Raw genomic sequence first — 21,045 nt, forward strand, 5'->3', positions numbered from 1 at the left:
ACACTGTACAAAAAAAAAAAAGAAACGTAGAAATCGTTGAAGATATTGACGCGTGTAAACCTCCCTGTACCTACGCCATCGGAGCAGTTGTGGCCGGCGGCATGAGCATAACAGTCGGCTGCCGACTCTCGCGCGGCAGGTACTTGATGCGCGCAAGTAGCTGTTTTGAGAATAGATACGATGAAGCAACGGGTGAGGATTGAAGCCAGGCATCTGCAGTGACTGAAATGCGCCTCTGTGAGCAGGGAACGTCTTGTTATTCACGGTGTGAACGAGTACATGCGCAGCGGTTTCAGCGTCCCGTTGTTTCATCGCAGCCGAGCACTCCTTCCCTTGGTGAACACGAGATGGCGCCACTAGTCTCATGTCGGCGAATTTGTTTTCGTCAGCCGTCGCTTCAGACGATGCGGATTTCGATTCATTCTGGCAGAATTGGCCAAACATCTGGCTCAGAACGTCGTACAAACGACAAATTACGGTCAAACGGCATCTGTGCGCAAAACTACAGCGTGAACAAGTACGCGAGAAAAAGACTACCGCTGCCTGCCGTTTTCACATGCGCACAGCAGACCCTCGGCATTTTGCGGCGTTGACACGGCTGCTCCACACATCAAACCACAAATCCACGAGATGAAAGACGAGGTTTTCGAACAGCTCACACGAGGAAGCGGTACGAATAGGGCGGTCGAACAAAGAAAGCGCGTCGCTGCAAACGTCCACTCGCCCCTTCGCGCGCTCAGTGTGGACGATCGCTCGCGATGGGCCTCGAGGTGGGTAAGCGTGACGTGACATCCGGTTTTGCCAGAGCTTTCGGAGGAGGCCGGTAGGTGCTGTGATTTGAGAAATATTCATTAAAAGAATTACTTTTCGCTAACTTCTCCTCAGAAAGAGTGCTGTTTTGGTCACTCTCGGTGCGACAGCTATCACTGGAGACAGAAATCTCGGCGACAAATTTTTTATTCACTATCCCTTTAAGAGGCGAAGGTTAGCCCACGGGCCCTTCCCAGGCGCTATAAGGTGAGGTGGTGATTCCTCGGCGCCAGCCGGCAGCAGCAAAGACGACGATGACGACAATTCCAAAGAAGCGGAGTTCAACAACGGCTATGACGAAAACTTCATGGGCGCTTGAGGTCAGTTGCCAACAGTAGTGGAAGCGGCACCAGTCGAGCGACGATCATCACAGTCTGCTATCTTCCCCTCCTGGTAACTGCATGGAGCGGTGCCGTGTGGTCTCTGTGCGGTGGAATGGCAGCAAGCAGGCAGTAGCTACTTACGGCGACCTGCTGTATGCACTCGTCAGAACTAAAGCCCCTTAAACTTCATAAAGTAGCGACACTCTACTCCTCCACCTTCACTCCTACTCATTTCTCCTCTCTTTCACGCTCCCTCCTCGACCATGGCGCCACCTACACTGCTCGAGCATAGCAACGGCGCCAACATGTGCTCCTTGCCACTCCGTAGACACTTCTCGAGCGAAAATGGCGCTGAAGCATGGCACAAGGGCCCACATGATGCTATTAGGCGACTAGCGACGCGGCATCGGCCAGAGCGCGCTGGGAGGAGGCAGCATTCTTCAAAGTGAGGTGCTATTTTACGAAGTTTCAAGGGCTTTAGTCAGAACTAAGTCAACGAGGAAGACCCGACCAGGTGTGGCTCCGGGAATGGTTTAGGGCCTTCTGGTTCCTGCTAGACCTCGACAACTCAAGAGGCTCCACCACCTAGTCTGCCGCATCTTCGCGAAGCATACGTCCAGGAAGCCAGCCAGGTTTAGGGCCTTTGGGTTCCTGGAAGACATTGGTGACTCGGACATTGCCTGCTCCGCCGATCCTTGTTCGGTGCAGCAGTCTGCAAGGTTTGCCCGCCGCCGGGGGTGCTGTGCCATCGCTGCAAGTCACCTTGGGCCAGTGCCATCATTGCCTTCGCAGAGGGAGGGGCAGTATGGGAACTCCGGCATCCGAGCCAGCAGTCAAAGAATTCGTGGAACACAAAGTGACTTGTGAGCGCGAGCGGTGGTTCGGGGCCCGGCTGAGAGCTCTTGGGCGCAGCTGGCCAGGATTGGGGCCTGCTGGCGTGGATCGAGGGACCACGCCATTTCCACAGTTAGTAATGGCCAACTGCCCAAAAGTGCTTTAATTACATAGAGCTTATTCAATGTTGGCACATCGCACAAGTGTCGCCAATAGCTCCTCAGTTTTCTGCGTAGGAATGGCTTCAAGTCTATGGCAGGAACGGGTATGGACAAATTGCTATGCTTTGTTGCTATGGAAGTTTTCACTTTATCTGCAAGCTCGTTACCTTTATATACCTGTGCCCAGGAACCCAGCATATTACAACCTGTTGGTTAGATGCATTCGTATTGCAGAGCAGTGAATAGAGGTAGCTGATTACAGGATTTTTATATTTTTGTAGCAATTGTAAAGCTTTGACGACACTTAAGGAATCTGTGAACACCATAGCCTTTGGGAGCTTTGCTTTCTTAATGTGTTTAGTAGCCAACACTATTGCATAGGCCTCCACCATGAAGAAACTGGCTTTATGGTGTAGAACGTCGGCTTCCAGAATTGATGGGCCGACAGCTACGTCTGTTGAGCAGCTGTCAGCCCATCGTTTGGATGGCGAACAGGATCGAGCATCTTTAGGGTGCTTGGAGTGGCAGACTTATACACTATGGCTTCATAGTCTAACCACACAGCAGGATAAAAAAAAAAAAAAGTTGCGGGCTGCCGCATCAGAAGAGTTTCAATGGAAGCGAGCAACAGCACCGTTCGCGACCGCTTGGCTGGCCCAAACAGCGCTGCTTGTCAAGGATAGGATGCGTCAGCTACCATGGGTGACCATGTTCCTGGCGCATTGCTTGTGCTTTTTGGAAGCCAATCCCCAACAGTCGTCGACTGGTGGAGCCACAGTGGATTATGTCATCTTCGCTGCACATGGCAGCACGCAAGTTTTGTTCAAGTTTTGTTTTCCTCTTTTCTTTTTTTTATCCAGCGGCAGTGGCCTAAGCGCCTGCTATAAGGCTTTTGTATAGATTCATGAGGCACTTCCCATCACTGCCCATGTTGTGTGTGACAAAATTTTAAGGATGTTCATTGTTTATTGGCATTTGTTCTTGAAGTATTTTGTGTGTAGAATAAAGCTTAGTTTTGCTTCTAAGATGATGACCAACAATTTATTGTTGGTGTTCACAGGCAATCGCTGTACATGCAACTCAATATCAAGATCCGGTAGTAGGGCTCCATTTCTAGGGAATATGACGCAGGAGCTACAAAGGGGATTTAACCTGGGGATGTATGCTCTCACACTTTCGCAAATACTATTGCCTTTGCGTGACGCAGCGCTCAACCAGCCAATCGGCTGATCCGGTTTTGCTCAACCAGCCATTCAGCACGTGCCTGATGGCCAAGGCGATAGTACCGTTGAAAGCAATCTTCCCAGAATACGTCCCCTGAGTCCATTCTCAATCCCCCATTTCGACACTTTATTCAGGCCAAGCTGAATCTGTCGCTCGTAGACTGCGAGGTTACAGGATTTCAATCTCATCTGTGCGTCACCAACGTAAGTAGAATAAAACATACTTTGTGGAATGTATGTACTTGGGAAATAAATTTTTGCTATAAAAACAGTACAACTAAGTATGCCACCCTGTGGTACACAAGTTGCCTGAATAAATGGCTTCAATAGGGCATCGCCAACTCTAACACAGAATGCGCAGTCAGATAGGTAACTTCACATTATATTAAGCATATTACCATAGATGTCCATTACCAAAAGGTCTGTCGAAGTTCCGTTGCGCCAGGTTGTGTTATGCGATATTTGAAGCGAAAAGCTTCACTATGCTAGTCAACACTGCGCTTTGCACGAGCCAGCATATGTCGGAGCACGAGTCATGTCACGCAAGGCGCAGGTGGCCGCCGACAACTCCGTCGCCTGAAATTTCGCTGCTGCCGTGTGTGACGTCACGCGCAGCGCAGGTGGCCACTGCCGCACGCTATGCGTCTTCGTTTGACGTTCGCCGCAAGCACGTGTTTATCGCGGAGGCCAACTATATAACCGTTTGCCAGAGAATAGGCATGCGCATTCAACAGGGAACGGAAAGAGAGTGATACTACCGATACAGAAGTGCTACCGCAGGAGTTGGCTCAAAAGGAGCGAAGAAATGAGTCTGAAAGCTCAACAAGCGTCCGAGACACCCGAACAACGAGAAGAACGTCTCGCTAAACGACGCAGCAAAGCCGAGTCTGAAACGCCAGAAGTGCGACAGGCACGTCTCGCTAAACATTTGGCACAAAAGTCCCGTTGAGTGGTACCAGCAACGACCTGGGAACATGGAAGATGTGACCTACGCCGAATTCATGCTAAAATACAATATCAACACGATGAAGAAGAAGAGGAAAATACCGGCTATACTCAGGTGCCACAACTACAGTATAGACGATGTCGAAAATTACAAGTAAGAACACGTCATGCTATACCTCCCCTTTCGTAACGAAGTGCATATACTAAACGGTAATGCCTTCGTCAAAATGCTTGACGAAAACAAGGAGGCAATCATGGGGGTAAAGCAAAGATACTCCGCTGGTGTGTCTGTGGCTGAACTGATGGCAGTTTGTGAGAGCGTTAATAATGATAACAATGAAGAAGAAATATCTGTTCAGCAAACTTGCGGAGATGATGGCCCTTCTGCTGAACCCACATTGGTAGACCAGAATGATAACTCTAACCTGTAAGTCCATGTTTGATTTCAGCACAGAGGCTACCCACAGATTGAAGGGATAAAGTTTAATAACCCTGCATAACTTATGGTATATATCATTGATAAGCAATTTGCATAACTACACAAGGCAGACGTATAGCATAACCATAAGCTAACCAAAGCATATCCATAAGTTAAACGTAAGCATAACCATAGGCTAAATCATAAAGCATAACCATAAGCTAAACCGTAAGCATATCCATAAGTTTAACCATAAGCATATCCATGAGCTAAACCGTAAGCATATCCATAGGCTAAATCATAAAGCGTAACCATAAGCTAAACCGTAAGCATAACCATAGGCTAAATCATAAAGCATAACCATAAGCTAAACCAAAAGCATCACCGAACCTTTTCGCTTCGAGATACCCAGGCTTAACCTTAGCTAAGCCCCAGCCAATCGCCGTTCGATGAATGAGTTAGCGGTAAGAGGGAAAATAGAGGAATTCCAGATCAAGCTACAGAACAGGTATTCGGCTTTAACTCAGGAAGAGGACGTTAGTGTTGAAGCAATGAACGACAATCTTGTGGGCATCATTAAGGAGTGTGCAATAGAAGTCGGTGGTAACTCCATTAGACAGGATACCAGTAAGCTATCGCAGGAGACGAAAGATCTGATCAAGAAACGCCAATGTATGAAAGCCTCTAACCCTACAGCTAGAATAGAACTGGCAGAACTTTCGAAGTTAATTAACAAGCGTAAGACAGCTGACATAAGGAAGTATAATATGGATAGAATTGAACATGCTCTCAGGAACGGAGGAAGCCTAAAAGCAGTGAAGAAGAAACTAGGAATTGGCAAGAATCAGATGTATGCGTTAAGAGACAAAGCCGGCAATATCATTACTAATATGGATGAGATATTTCAAGTGGCTGAGGAGTTCTATAGAGATTTATACAGTACCAGTGGCACCCATGACGATAATGGAAGAGATAATAGTCTAGAGGAATTCGAAATCCTACAGGTAACGCCGGAAGAAGTAAAGAAAGCCTTGGGAGCTATGCAAAGGGGGAAGGCAGCTGGGGAGGATCAGGTAACAGCAGATTTGTTGAAGGATGGTGGGCAGATTGTTCTAGAGAAACTGGCCACCCTGTATACGCAATGCCTCATGACTTCGAGCGTACCGGAATCTTGGAAAAGCGCTAATATAATCCTAATCCATAAGAAAGGGGATGCCAAAGACTCGAAAAATTATAGACCGATCAGCTTACTGTCTGGTGCCTACAAAGTATTTACTAAGGTAGTTGCAAATAGAATCAGGAACACCTTAGACTTCCGTCAACCAAAGGACCAGGCAGGATTCCGTAAAGGCTACTCAACAATAGACCATATTCACACTATCAATCAGGTGATAGAAAAATGTGCGGAATATAACCAACCTTTATATATAGCTTTCATTGATTACGAGAAAGCGTTTGATTCAGTCGAAACCTCAGCAGTCATGAAGGCATTGCGGAATCAGGGTGTAGACGAGCCGTATGTAAAAATACTGAAAGATATCTATAGCAGCTCCACAGCCACCGTAGTCCTCCATAAAGAAAGCAACAAAATCCCAATAAAGAAAGGCGTCAGGCAGGGAGATACGATCTCTCCGATGCTATTCACAGCGTGTTTGCAGGAGGTATTCAGAGACCTGGATTGGGAAGAATTGGGGATAAAAGTTAATGGGGTATACCTTAGTAACTTGCGATTCGCTGATGATATTGCCTTGCTTAGTAACTCAGGGGACCAACTGCAATGCATGCTCACCGACCTGGAGAGGCAAAGCCGAAGGTTGGGTCTAAAAATTAATCTGCAGAAAACTAAAGTAATGTTGAACAGTCTCGGAAGCGAACAGCAGTTTACAATAGGTAGTGAGGCACTGGAAGTGGTAAGGGAAGCTTAGGACAGGTAGTGACTGCGGATCCGGATCATGAGACTGAAATAATCAGAAGAATAAGAATGGGCTGAGGTGCGTTTGGCAGGCATTCTCAGATTATGAACAGCAGGTTGCCATTATCCCTCAAGAGAAAAGTTTATAACAGCTGTGTCTTACCAGTACTCACGTATGGGGCAGAAACCTGGAGGCTTACGAAAAGGGTTCTACTGAAATTGAGGATGACGCAACAAGCTATAGAAAGAAGAATGATAGGTGTAACGTTAATGGATAAGAAAAGAGCAGATTGGGTGAGGGAACAAACGCGAGTTAATGACATCTTAGTTGAAATCAAGAAAAAGAAATGAGCATGGGCAGGACATGTAATGAGAAGGGAAGATAACCGATGGTCATTAAGGGTTACGGACTGGATTCCAAGGGAAGGGAAGCGTAGCAGGAGGCGGCAAAAAGTTAGGTGGGCGGATGAGATTAAGAAGTTTGCAGGGATGACATGGCCACAATTAGTACATGACCGGGGTAGTTGAAGAAGTATGGGAGAGGCCTTTGCCCTGCAGTGGGCATAACCAGGCTGATGATGATGATGATGATGAAGCCCCAGCCAATTTTTTGATCAAGGAACACTGATAGAAAGAATTGTTCGTGAATGAAACTGTAACGAATGCATGCCTCAATGCGTACGAGGTGGTCGGTTGTAGAACAGCCTTCTCAAAAACCAAATTTAACATGGGAAAGTAATCTGTTTGATTCAAGGAGATGTAATAACCATCTTTTCAAATAACTTCAACCATCTTTTCAAATAACTTGCAGAGCCGGCTTGTTAACACTATGGGCTGGTAACTTGCCACTAAGGATGGACCTTTTCCTTGTTTCAAGATAGGTACCACAATAGCTTCTTTCCATGGCAGTGAAATGTACTCTCTTGCCCCGATGGTGTCGAAAAGGCGCAGTCATACTACTTGTGTCAGGGTGAAGATGTTAAATCACTGTGTAGATGACTCTATCAGGTCCCGGGGCAGAGCTCATACAGTTGTTCAAGGATGCTTTGAGCTCAGCAGCACTGAATGGTAGGTTATAGGGTTCATTCCAGTTACATTTATGGTTCAAGCCCAGATGGCATAACCAATAAGCTCCTGCGAAACTTAGACGTCCCCTCAGTCATGTATCGGATGCCGTCAATGACATGTAGGGGTGGGGCGAGTTACCCGAAGCCTAGAAACTCGCCCATACAATCCTCATTCCAAAACTGGGCAAGGTGCCTGGCATCGATAACCTTCACCCCATCTCGCTCACGTCATGCGTGGGTAAGGTGGCCGAGCATGTCATACTCAACGGAGTCGGCCGGTATCTCGAAGAGCAAGATTGTTTCAAACACCGCATGATTGGTTTCCAACCCGGGCTTTCGACGCAAGATAGACATCGGGGCCACCCACGCGATACTCGGCCTTGACCTGAAAAAGGCTTTCGATAACATCAAGCACTCGGCAATACTTAAAGCGATTGTAGACCTAGGGCTCAAACGCCAGTTCTACGAGTTTGTCTGCTTTTTCCTAACCCATCGCAAGGCCATGCTCTGTGCCGGAGACCTCATGTCGGAAGAAGTCAAGCTCAGGCAGCGTGGCACCCCCCAGGGCTCCGTCCTCTTGCCAACGCTGTTCAACTTGGCAATGATCGGACTCTCCGAATGCCTCTTGAAGGCCTCAACCATACGGCATATGCGGACGACATCATCATCTGGTGCTCCGTGGGGTCGGACGGCTTCATCGAATCCGCTCTGCAGTTGAAACAGCAAAGTACTACCATGACCACACGGGCCTTAAGTGCTCCTCCGCCAAATCTGAGCTGCTGCTGAACTGTCCAAAACGACATGGCAAAAGGCCCAAAGGGTGGAAACCCCCGACCGAGCGCGACATCATCGTCCGCGACATCATCGTCCGCACCATCATCGTCCGCACCAGAGACGGTCACCCCATCCCCAGGGTCAACTCCATCCGAGTCCTGGGAATGATAATCTAGGCGTGCAGATCATATATTCAAACGGTCCACAAGCTTACGACAAAGATGGACAACGCGATACGACTCGCACGCAGAGTGGCCAACCGTCCCCATGGCCTCAAAGAAGACAATCTGCTAAGTCTCGTAGACGCGTTCGTCCTGTCACTTTACGTCACCGCAATGCACAAGTGGAAACAATCGGAGCATAACAAGCTCAATACACTCATCCGAAAAATAGTGAAGCGGGCCGTCGGACTCCGAGTCACCACACTGACGCATCAACTCCTCGAGCTCGGGGTGCACAATAAGCTCAAAGAGGTCGCCGAGGCTCAAGAGAGAGCGCAGGTGATACGACTGATGACCTCCAAGATCGGCTGCCACAGCTTGCGTGAGCTCGGTGACTTCCCACCGACCACCCAGGATCTACCGGAGTTTACGCCCGTTCCCTGTGAACTCCGCTAACCGATCCCGATCACACCCATTCTGCAAAACGTACATCTGGAACACAATCGAGGCAGGTGCCTAGCCAGGGCAACTGCATTCCTTAAGCGCATAGACAAGAAAGCAGATGATGTCGCATTCGTGGACGCCACCACCTATCACGGCAACCTAGCCTTCATCGCGGTTGCGTCCTCGCAGGGGAACCGAAACACTGCCACGGTACTCACACACATACCTGCCAACGTGGCGAGATCAAAAATCTGGATCGGGGGGGGGTGGGCATGGACCGGGGGTTGGGGGGGAGGTTGTTCAAACTTTCAGGCAGTGTTCGATGGGAACCTTTGCAGGACCTTGCAGTAGCAGACTTTGCTCACTTCAAAAATTTGACGGAGTAGCTTTGCGCAAAACATGGTCCAGAGTGACAGCCCTTCACTAGCAGCAGGTGTTGGAGGGTAGTGTTGCACATTGATGAGCGGAACTCAGTCCTAGTTTTTCGCGCCGTGCTAAAAATCCTCTCACACTCTGCGTTGATATGCAGTATCCCGAGTAAATCCAGCATCACCTTAGCGACTCGGTGAAACATGTTTTCCATCAGTGTTTTTCATTTTTCCAACCGTAGACCACTGCACGTCCAACCTTTCTTCATTCAGAATATCCTCTGGAAGACTGCACGCCTGCAATGTGGCAAACTCAGCTTCGAGAGCATCTAAAGCGTCTTCAGCTGAATCATTGAAATTTCGGGGCAGCAGCTGAGGGAAACTCTGAATAAAGAAACAAAGACTCGAGAGCGATGCCTGTGAAATAAATTTCAGGTTGGTCACATCCGCGTTCTTCAGATTTGCGTTTCAAAGTTGCGTCCACATCCATAGCGCTTCGCCTCGTCGTGTTTCGGAAATATTTTCCGTAGAAGAGGCCCAACGTAGTCGCTGACACTAAGGGGTAGGTTGTGCTTGACGAGGAATCCCATAGCCAGGCACTCCACACGTATGACACCGTCGTTGCACTTGTTCCGGAGAAAGTTCACTGTGTTGCCTTGCTGCTCAGCGGTGCGAACATAGCCTTGATGCTTCGCCGTGGAAACGTGCAGTTTCAAGTCGCCTTTGACACAGCGAGACACACTGACGTTGCATCCACACGTTGTACAATATGCAAAATGTTCTTTTCTTGATGTCAAAAAGCACGGAAATTCAGAAGTATCAGATCGCAAGAACTTCTGCAAATACCTTTTCTCAAGCTTTGATAGTGCCATGGCACCAAGCACACAAAGATTCTAACTTTACACGGTGCACCACATACAGACGGTCTAGCCAACACTAATCACACACAAAGAGCAGGAACAAGATGCACCATGCAGGAAGGCATGCCTGAAATGCAATAGCTACATTGGCTCTGACTTTGGTAGGCTTACTAGACACTGTAGTTGGCTGCTTAGGCGATGATACTGATGGTGCTGGTGCGGCCGTTGTTGTTGATGCTGACGATTACAATGCAGCTGTAGATTCTGCGGTGCCAGTTTTGCAAAAACCATTATTGTGCGAACAGAGACCACTTTTCGGGAGATATAAGACAGCAATCATACAATCGGAAAGTTCAGTAAAAAATCGGGAGTCTCCCGGGTGAATCTGGAGAGTTGGCAGGTATGCACACATGACCCTGAGGTGGTGGAGCAAGTAGCCTAAGCCCTGGCAATGCTTGACGACAAGCGAGAGGTGATATTCGGCGACTCGAGACCGGCCATCAAAGCGTTCGAGAAAGGAGTCGTCTCCGACCAAGCGTTACGCATCCTCTGCAACGCTGATCCGAGCACCCTCAAGCCCCACACCGTCATCTGGATTCCCACCCATCTGGGTTGGATCCCAGGTGCCCCGCCTAACCTCAACGAGACAGCCCACAACACTGCATGCACGCTTACTGACCGCGGCATGACCCCCCGGGCAACCGCGTCTCGACGAGTTGGAGGCGAAAAGGGACACTCCAGTAAAGTACAACGAAATCACTAAACACTTCTACTTAGAACAAGGTCTCTTTCCACCCCCCGCACGACAAACTAAACAGGCCACAGGAGCTAATGCTATGCTTGTTACAAACACATACCTATCCCAACACTAAAACATTACACATCATCTACTCGGACGTCTACCCCGATGACGCGTGCCCCTCGTGCGGCAACACTGACACTCGCACACGTGCTTTGGGAGTGTAGAAACGCTCCACCCAACTCTACCTCGGACAAGTGGGAGAAGACCCTACAAAGCCCACTACTCTAAGACCAGCAATGGGCTGTCCAGCAGGCCCGTGCTGTGCCCGCCAGGTACTCCCTGTCGGTCCCTGCGTGGGACATGCCAACTGCGCACTGATGCGTGTCCTGCAGGACCTTTAATAAAGTTTATCCAATCCAATTTATGGTTCAGCGCCTTATTTTCTGCTATTGCTTTATGTCTGAGGAATGCGTCTGAATAATTTGCTAAACTGGATACACGCTAGAAATCTTCCCCGAAGGTGTTAGCCTGGTCTTCAAATGTATTCCCTTGGTCGTCGCCCAGGGGCAATGGCTGGGTTTCCTATTAAGTCCTTTTAGACCATTCCAGACTTTCGCCTCCTGTGTGCAAGAGTTTATGCTTAATGGAAACCTCTCCCAACTTGCCCTTTTTGCCTGTCTCTGCATCCACCTTCCCTGTGACTTGACATGCTTAGACTCAACAAGATTTTCCGCAGTTGGAAATCGGCGCAATATGCTCCAGGCTTTATATTGTTTCACGCCTGCTTGCAGTCATTATTTCACTAGGGAATTCGTCTTTTAGATGAACTGCCCTTTCTTTGAGGAATGCATTTCTCTGCTGCATCTACATTAAAAGCAGTAAAATATGCTACTGCATCGTCTATGCTAAAATCGCTGTTAAGATCTTAAGTTATACAAGTATATGTTGATTCTTTATAACACAACCAATCTGCCGATGATAGTTTCCATCTAGGGACATGCAAAAGACAGTTTTCTTGTATTAACAAATTTATTGTCGCAGGAAATTGGTCACTTCCAAAAGGATTGTTGATGACACTCCACGCAAGTGGAGGAAAAGAGCTGGAGAGCCGATCTCTAAATCTATCTGAGAACAGGAATTATAAGCACCAGAAGTCATAAGAAAGTTTTCTATTAGTCGACCCTTCGAGTCATACCAGAAGTCTCCCAGCATGCTGTTGTGGGCACTGAAGTCACCAACGACCACATAAATTTCAGGGAGCTGATGAATTACACTATAGAGTTCAGTGTTGCTGAGGTGATGATCCAGTCGAATGTAAATAGAATAGACAGTAATTGATTTATTGAATAGAGCTGCTTATACTGATAGTGCCTCAAGGGCCATCTGAAGGGCTAAATACTAACAAGCTACGAATCTGCCAACAATTATTGCTATTCCGCTGGACATGGCGTTAGGATAATCATGATCTTTGCGGAAAATGGCATATTGCCAGAAAAAGTTTGTTTGCATGGGCTTTAAATGTCTCTCCTGCACACACAGCACCTTCGGATTATACTTATGTAGGAGTTCTTTCACAGCATTTAGAATGTGGAAGAGACATCTGACATTCCAATGTAATATTCGTGTATTCATGTTGAAGGTGGTTTTTGTGCTTTGTGTTTAAAAGAGAAGAGTTAGCTCACAGAGCCCTTCCTGGGTGCCGTGATGCGACATTTGTCTTCTTTAGAAGGGGCCAAGAAATTCATGCCGCTCCTAAGGCTCTAGCTGAAGCCGTTTGGCTGGGAGTCATGTCCATTGCCTCTTGCAGAGAGTAGGACACCTGCTCTTGCAAGCGATTTCATTGCAGGGAAGGCCTCATCTCAAGAGACGAAACCTCGGAGGCCACAAGACCAGAGATTGATGGGCCTCTCTTGGATGGCAGAGCAGCACTAACTGAAGCCACAAAGGAGCGGATGGCGTCACCGCTGGCTCACTGTGTGTGGGCCGGACAAAAAAATTGTGGGGTTTTACGGGCCAAAACCACTTTCTGATTATGAGGCACGCCGTAGTGGAGGATTTCAGAAATTTCGACCACCTGGGGTTCTTTAACATGCACCTAAATCTAAGTACACGGGTGTTTTGGCATTTCATCCCCATCGAAATGCAGCCACCGTGGCCGGGATTCGATCCCGCGACCTCGTGCTCAGCAGCCCAACGCCATAGCCACTGAGCAACCATGGCGGGTGTGGGCCAGACAGTCGCCAGAGGCCATGATGCACCACTTCAGCAAGGCTGTTCTTTGGTCGATATTACACTTGCTTTCATACCTCTTCAAATGAAATATTCTCTTTCACTTCGATGTTACGATTTCTTTTCCTTTCTCCAATGATGAACAGGACCACGAGTAGGCAGCATGCTCCCATATCACAGTGAAGAACGTTTTCACAATTTTCTGTGGGTACTGTATTTCACACGAGTTTGGCTGTCTCGGAAGTTCTGTGAACTGTGGCCAAATCACTGGCACTTAAAGACCACAGAGGATTTGGAACATACGGCCTGAACTGGATCTTGACATAGCTGGCCTCGAGTGTCTTGGGTAGCACACTTGAGCCGGAGTTGAGAATAAAGTGGTTTGTCTGGATTTCTTTCCCGTTGCACCTCATCCTCATTCATTTCACATTGATCAAATTTTGATCTTTCTAACCTTCCATAAGGTCGGCCTCTGTCAGCTCCATCATATTGTCATGAAATAACACCGCAGATGGGGTTCTTAGTTCGGCAGGAGGTCACGGCAACTGGAATGTCCCCAAAAGAGCTGTAGCTTTTCATACTGCTTTTTTTATCTTGCAGTTCCAAGAGAAGGTCACCATTAGTTAACTTTGTAGCTTTGTAACCTAGGTCTATAGCATAACTTAGACATTTCCCAACAAGAAAAGTTGAAGGAATTCTGGGGTTTTACATGCGAAAACCACAATTTGATTATGAGGTAAGCCGTAGTGGGGGATTCCAGATTAATTTTGACTACCAGAAGATTTTTAACATGCCCTCAATGCATGGGACACGAGCATTTTTGCGTATCACCCCGATCAAAATTGAATCTAATGTTTCGTTTTTTTTCTTTTTTTCCCCCCCTTTTTCTCAGAGAACTACGGAAAGCACGAAAAACATTGCTCTGACCGACAGCCAGCGGCTAGTAAAGGATACAGGTGAGAAAGATATATGAATTGCAGGCAACCATTTGTCAAAATTAGAGACGTTCATACAAAGAAGTTTACAGGAAACATGCAAGAAAGTTAATAGCCACTCTAAACACTCCTTAGAATACCTATTGCCAGACATAATAAAATTGTATAAACTAAAAACTAATAAACCTAACAGGAGCCCGAAGAAATTATAGAAGAATTATAGCAACATAAATTGAATGTATACTATCACAAAACAAAGGCCGCAAATAATATCACATCCCTCAGATCATAAAGAATGCACGATATCACACCACATAGATCCCAGAGAATGCATAATACCATATCACATCGCAAAACAATATCAAATCCCTTTGTAGCAATTGCTACGAACGTTTCCTTTGTAGCAATTGCTACGAACGGGTGGATGTCTGATTTCTTTTGATTCATTACTTCTCTCCACCTTGCGGGTTTCCGCAGAACTACTACGTCAAACACTTGCCTATGCTTCGTGTTGTCGACAAATTCGACTTCGCCCTGCCATTTGCTAGCCGCCTGGTTAGCTCAGATGGTAGAGCGGCTGCCCCGGAAAGGCGGTGGTCCTGGGTTCCGAGTCCCGGACCAGGACGAATTTTTCTTCAACTATGAGGCTTTCCTTTCGAGGAACCCGTATGGGTTTCCTTTGTAGCAATTGCTACGAACGGGTGGATGTCTGATTTCCCTTTATTCATTACTTCTCTCCACCTTGCGGGCTTCCGCAGAACTACTACGTCAAATATCAAATCCCCAACAAAATGTGGGTATGTGTACGCAATTATGTGCAGATAATATCAACTGTAAGCGTGAACTAGGTAATGCAGCCACCATGGCCGGGACTTGATCCCGCGACTTGGTGCTTGGAAGCGCATATAGTCACTAAGCCACTGAAGCAGGCAACAACAAAAGGTGAGATGACTCTCACGCTCTTTTCCAGTGTTTCAGAATGCGTCACATGATACCTGGAAAAGTTTTCTCAGTGGTGGCCAAAAAATTTAAGTACTTCGATGTGCCCTTGTTTCTGAGGGTGATCAGGGAGATTGGAAAAAGAACTATCCAAAGGACTCTTCTGTTTTCGGCAGCAATGCCAGTCACTCACCAACAATACCAGCCAACAATGCCAGCCAGCCACCCTCTATGGAGCCCAACAAGTACACCTCGGAAAGTGCAAAACAGGTCCTGCAAATGCCAGCTGTACGTTACTGCTATAACAAAATATGGTACACCCAAGGTTGGCTACCCACACAAGGTTAAACCTCGCTGCCTGGAAAATTGGAAATAAAAGGAAAAGATAAGGATACAGGAGAGATTGGAAGTGAGAGAGATATACGAAGATTGGAGAGGGCGATAGGAAAAGGCAACTATCGATTTCCCCCGGGTGGGTCAGTCAGGGGTTGCCGTCTACGTGAAGCCGAGGCCAAGGGGCCTCTGCTCACCTCTGCCAAGGGGCCATAAAGGTCCAAACGCTCGGCAACAGCTCAACCCCGAAGATCACCTTTTCCCGGACACGGCTAAGCCGTGCACGGTTAAATGCCAGGGGATCCAACCCCCATGTGCTCAGGTATGAGGTGTTGCAACACACCAAACGCCTGTTGACACAGACATCCCTGCGGGCACGACGACTGTATCACGAAGCCTGTATGATGACAATGGCGTGATGACGAAGGCATGACGAAGCTAGAGCGATGACGATGGAACGATCGTGACGGCATCCCAACAGCGGCATGATGCCTGTTCCATTCCGTAAGCATACAGGAAAATTTGGTAGGCACACTCATCGCTTTTACGATCCTCGCTCTAGCATAAGCACATGATCTGTGGCCCAATCACCAATGAGCGACTAACTTCCCACGACAGTTTGCGTCCACCGGCGCACCTGCCTTGGCTGTTAGGTCTAACCAGTGCTGCTTTGTCAGGTGTCGGCCACCAATGTTACAGTTTAGTGCTGCGTTGACATAGATCTATTCAGAACAGCTGTGTGGCTCCCGGGAAGCCATGTGGCCACTGCGAATAATATCCTTGGGTAATAGAGGAGGTGCAGAAATCAGTACGTGACCGTGAATTAATTTGTCTTTGCCTTGTGTTTATGTGATCCAACTTACTCGCCAAAACTGAAGCTATCGATTATACAGGTTTTGAAGTTAAAAGTTTACTTGCGCATGCATGCACCAATTTTTTTATTTTTTTTATATAATGGTAATGTCAAGGTGTGAGTTATGCGCCAACTTCGACTTAAGGTGTTGCTTCGTGGGAGCGTAAATTTTGCCTTGACGTGTGGTTTCATGGAAGCACGAGCTGCACTACCGTGAAACCATCTTCAGGGCAAAGTTTTCCACCATCAGCATCACCAAAGAAGTGGGGAACAAAGCCACTAGCCCAGTATACATTGTGGATGATTCGTGCATCTGTGAATGGAGACTGTTTTTACAAATATTTGAGTGTTGTATGCAGCTATGTTTATGGATTACTCATGCGAATTTTTTTTTCCCCCTTTTTTTTCCAAGGGTGTTGTAATTGGGGGTGCGACTTATATGTGGAATATGTATATTTGTTAATTTCGAATATTTCAAAAACATTGTATACTGAAATTCAAGCCAAAGCAAGTATTAAACAGCATAACATTCAATAAATTATTCGAAAATATCAAATATTCACGCAAGCCTACAATGACAAACTGATCTTACCAAGAAAAACCATTGTCGATTGAGCCCCAGATTGTTAAATACAGCTATGAATGTATTGAACATTTGAATTTGACAAGAGAGGACATATGTCTACAAATAAACTATAAAGGTACTTTTGTCTTCAAACTCTTGTATTGGGACTTCTTCACACATTCACTTTCAGACTTGTGTTGCCTTCAGTGGTGTTGACTGTTCAGATTGATGTTGTTACAGCCCATTTGAAGCAAGGACATGGGAGTTTTGAAGTGCCGCACTGAGCAAGTGTCAAACCCAGTAGAAAACCACATACCTGCCGTGCACGATCAGGTATTTTTGAGTTTCAGAAACCAATTTCGTTTGTAATATTCATAGGCAAGACAATTTTACTTCACTGGAATGAGGTGTTAAGTTCTCTATGAGGATATCACCGAAAATATAATTTGGTCTGTAATACCACTATTTTCCTATATCCTGTTTCATTATAATGAAGTTTGAGTGTACCGATGAAGGTACCTTTGTCTTCGAACTCTTGTATAAGAACTTCATCACATTCACTTTCACTTTGTTTCATATGATTAATGAAGCTTTATTCATTAAGCACTCTTTTAACATCATAGCTTACCTGCCATCCGTAAAGGAGCGACTGGATCTCCTGCACTCGTACTGCATGCTCGTGCCTCCGTTTCATGTCATTGATGTGGTACGCTATGCCCGTCATCACCGACAGGGCATTCTTCACATCAGGGTAGCCTGGGCTCTCCTTGTCCACGTGCTTCACTATGTTCTGTGTACAAGATTTCCCAAAATCAAGCCATGAAAAAAGGGAAGTAATTGTTAAAAGAACTTGATTATTTTTCTTGATCTGAAAAATAATTTATTTAAAAAAGTAAGCGAGTCTCACAGTGCTTACTTCAACCATAGTCTTTCTCAGTTTATTAAGGAATTTTTTAAAAGAAAGTAGACAGGATGTTTCTAAAGTTAAAATTGGTGACAGCATAATTACTGACACTCAACAGATCACAGAGCATTTTAATAATTATTTTCATAGTGTCTTTGTGAGGTCAGTTAGTTAATTTGGGTTTAATGGTGCAAAAGCGACTAAGGCCATGCTGCACCAGTCACAGGACAGTATAAGATCCAATGTGAAGGCAGCATTAGCTGTGTTACCTTAAAGTCGATGTAGATAACCAGTTTCATCTAAAAACTCGAACAAGTTAGTGAATGTAATATGTAACTGATACAAATTTTTGAAATGTTTCCACCCCTGTGTTTCAGAGTGTGGACATGACATAATTATGTGGTTTACTGTATGCGTTTCATGACATTTCTCGCATGTTGGTGGGTTTTCGTTTCGAAGTAAAACATTGTGTGTTAGATGCGTGTGTCTAATTCAAAGTCGACATAACATTACCTCATAGAACCGTTCTTGCTGAATGCATGATTTCCACTCGCGAAGCAGGGGTTTTGTTTTAGTCATATGTAACTTGTTATTTACGTACAAGTTCCATTCTCGTTGAAATTTTGATGCTAGGGCCTTACGAACCGCTCGGATACTGTCTTTGTATGGAAGTGTTCTGTGTGTTACGCTTTTGTGCACTGCCATGGATGCGCTTCTATCTGCAGCTTCATTTCCTGCTATCCCAACATGGCTTGGAACCCAGCAGAATCATACGGTTCCTCCGTATTTCTTGTTACATACTGTTTAAGATATCGCCAAGCAGGGGTTCATACGCGGAGTTTTAGTTTAGAGCTCTCAGGGCACTTAATGAATCGGCATAAATAATGGCATTCTTCTGCTTGTCTGTAGTAATTTTCTTGACTGCCATCCATATTGCATAAACTTCGTTGGTAAAGACTGAAGAAAAATTATTTATCTGAATGCTATTTTCCCAATTTTTCGTTATCATCCCGGAACCTACGTATTCTTGTGTTTTAGAGCCGTCAGTGTAAAATACCGCGTAGTTTTTATATTTTTCTTGAATAGCTCGGAACTCTTGTATTATGTGTTCTTGTGGAATGTCTTTTTTCTTTAGATGTGTTAGTGTCCAGTCACATAGCTGTGTAAAATTGCACCACGGGAGTAATCTTGGTGGCCTTCCAGCAACCTGTAGGACTTCATGAGGAACATCATAAGTCTGACAATATTGTTCGTGTCGTAAGATGAGTGGCCAAATCATGTTTTGTTTATTTGTGTAGTGTACTCGTGATTTGCACTGTGTTACGATGTTGTAGCATATATGTTGTGGTGATGACCGAATTCTTAATACATAGCAAAGTGTAAGTTGTGCTCTGCGGTGCTGTAATGAAGGCTCATTAGAGTCAACGTAAAAACTTTGTACAGGCAATGTCCTGTAGGCACCACTCGCCAGTTGTAGGCCGAGATTATGAACTGGATCAAGTCGCTTAATGTAGGACTGCCTAGCTGCACCATAAACTACACTGCCATAGTCGAGGATGCTACGTACAAGGGACTGGTATATACGTAGTAGACATGTTCGGTCAGATGCCCAGTGCTTATGTGATAAAACCTTGAGGATATTTAATGCTTTATTTGCTTTAATTTTAGTTGCGTTAATGTGGGCCAGGAAGTTCAGTTTAATGTCAAACGTTACGCCTAGAAATTTGTAGCGTTCTTTGACTGGCAGCGTTGTACCATGCAATGTGAGAGCTGGAGTGCGGTGTAACCCTCGCTACTGGGAAAAGAGAACTGTAACAGTTTTGTGTGTTGAGAACCTGAAACCATTTTTGTCAGCCTATTTTGTAAGATTATTTATCGTTATTTGTAGTTGTTGTTCGCAGGTGGGTAAGTTTGAGGCGTGGCAAGCCAATTGCAAATGAGTGCATAACAGATGATGGGATGGTCTTATTTACAGAGTTCATTTTGACCATGAAGAGCGTCGTGTTCAGAATGCAACTTTGTGCAACGCCATTTTCTTGTGTGAATGTGCGCGAGAGTATTGTGCCGAGACGTACTTGAAATGTTTGGTTTGACATGAAATTGCATAGACAATTTAGCATTCTTCCGCAAATTCCCATGTCAGCCAGGTCTCTCAAAATTCCATATCGCCATGTGGTATCATACGCCTTTGCTAAATCAAAGAAAATCGCGAGGCAGTGTTGTTTGTGTAGAAACGCCTCACGTATTTCATGCTCTAGTCACACGAGATGGTCAGTGGTGGAGCAGCCTTTTTTGTATCCGCACTGGTGCTTGTCTATTAGGCTTCTTGTTTCAAGGATGAATGTGAGTCTTATGTTTATAATGCTCTCATCGGATTTGGCTAGACAACTTGTTAGTGCAATGGGCCTATAGCTGCTAGGGGATGTTGCGCGTTTACCAGGTTTTAGAAAAGGCACTACTACCACTTTTTTCCAATCTGTAGGCATTACCCCAGACTCCCATATCTTATTGAATAATTTAGGAAGTGCCCCTACCAATGCTTGAGATAGGTGTGCCTGCACTGAGTAGTGTACATGGTCAAGACCTGCTGCCGTTTTTTTTACCGGCAGAGAAAACTCTGTTCAATTCATGTATTGCGAGGGGGTTACTGTACATTTCAGCTGAAGACCCAGTGGTAGGCAGTCTCTCTTTCTCAGCCGATTCTTTATATTTTAAAAATGAATTTGAATAGTTTGCTGAGCTGGATATGTTATAAAAGTGCTGACCTAGTAAGTTGGCCAGGTCCTGTATGTTGTTTGTGTGCCTGGACATGTATGTAGTGGTATTGTGTATGACGAGTACTCTCCTCTAAATTTCCTCACCTGGTCCCACATTCGTTTTGATGTGACTGTACTATTGATTGAAGATATGTATTTTTGCCATGATAACTTCCTCGCATTTTTTTTAATATATCGTGCTTTGGCTTTGGCCTGTTTGAAATTTAGAAGATTGTTATAAGTGGGGTACTTCCGTAGGATTCCCCAGGCCTTATTTTGTTCTTTTTCGGCTTCAGTACATTCGTTTGTCCACCAAGGATTTAGTTTTTTGCACACAATACCGGATGGCCGGGGTATTGTCTTTTCTCCCGCTGATATTATAACTTCAGTGATTTTTTTATTAAGTTCATCGATACTGAGCTCTGGCGAAAAGACATTTTCCAGTTTTGCATTCTCCATAAAAACCTGCCAGTCAGCGAGCTGTAATTT

The 21,045-nt window shown here is 45.9% G+C and overlaps 1 protein-coding gene across 1 annotated transcript in view; it reads right to left on the bottom strand.

Moving 5' to 3' along the window:
* Positions 1-21,045, bottom strand: part of GEFmeso (Guanine nucleotide exchange factor in mesoderm) — a 197,977-nt gene that overhangs the window by 106,457 nt on the left and 70,475 nt on the right. The window contains exon 9 of the mRNA XM_055071604.2: positions 17,525-17,686. Coding sequence (XP_054927579.2) covers positions 17,525-17,686 — 162 coding nt within the window. The remainder of the gene's footprint in view (positions 1-17,524; positions 17,687-21,045) is intronic.

This window comes from Dermacentor andersoni, chromosome 7 (genome assembly GCF_023375885.2).
Source record: "Dermacentor andersoni chromosome 7, qqDerAnde1_hic_scaffold, whole genome shotgun sequence".
In the NCBI taxonomy this organism is placed as follows: domain Eukaryota; kingdom Metazoa; phylum Arthropoda; class Arachnida; order Ixodida; family Ixodidae; genus Dermacentor; species Dermacentor andersoni.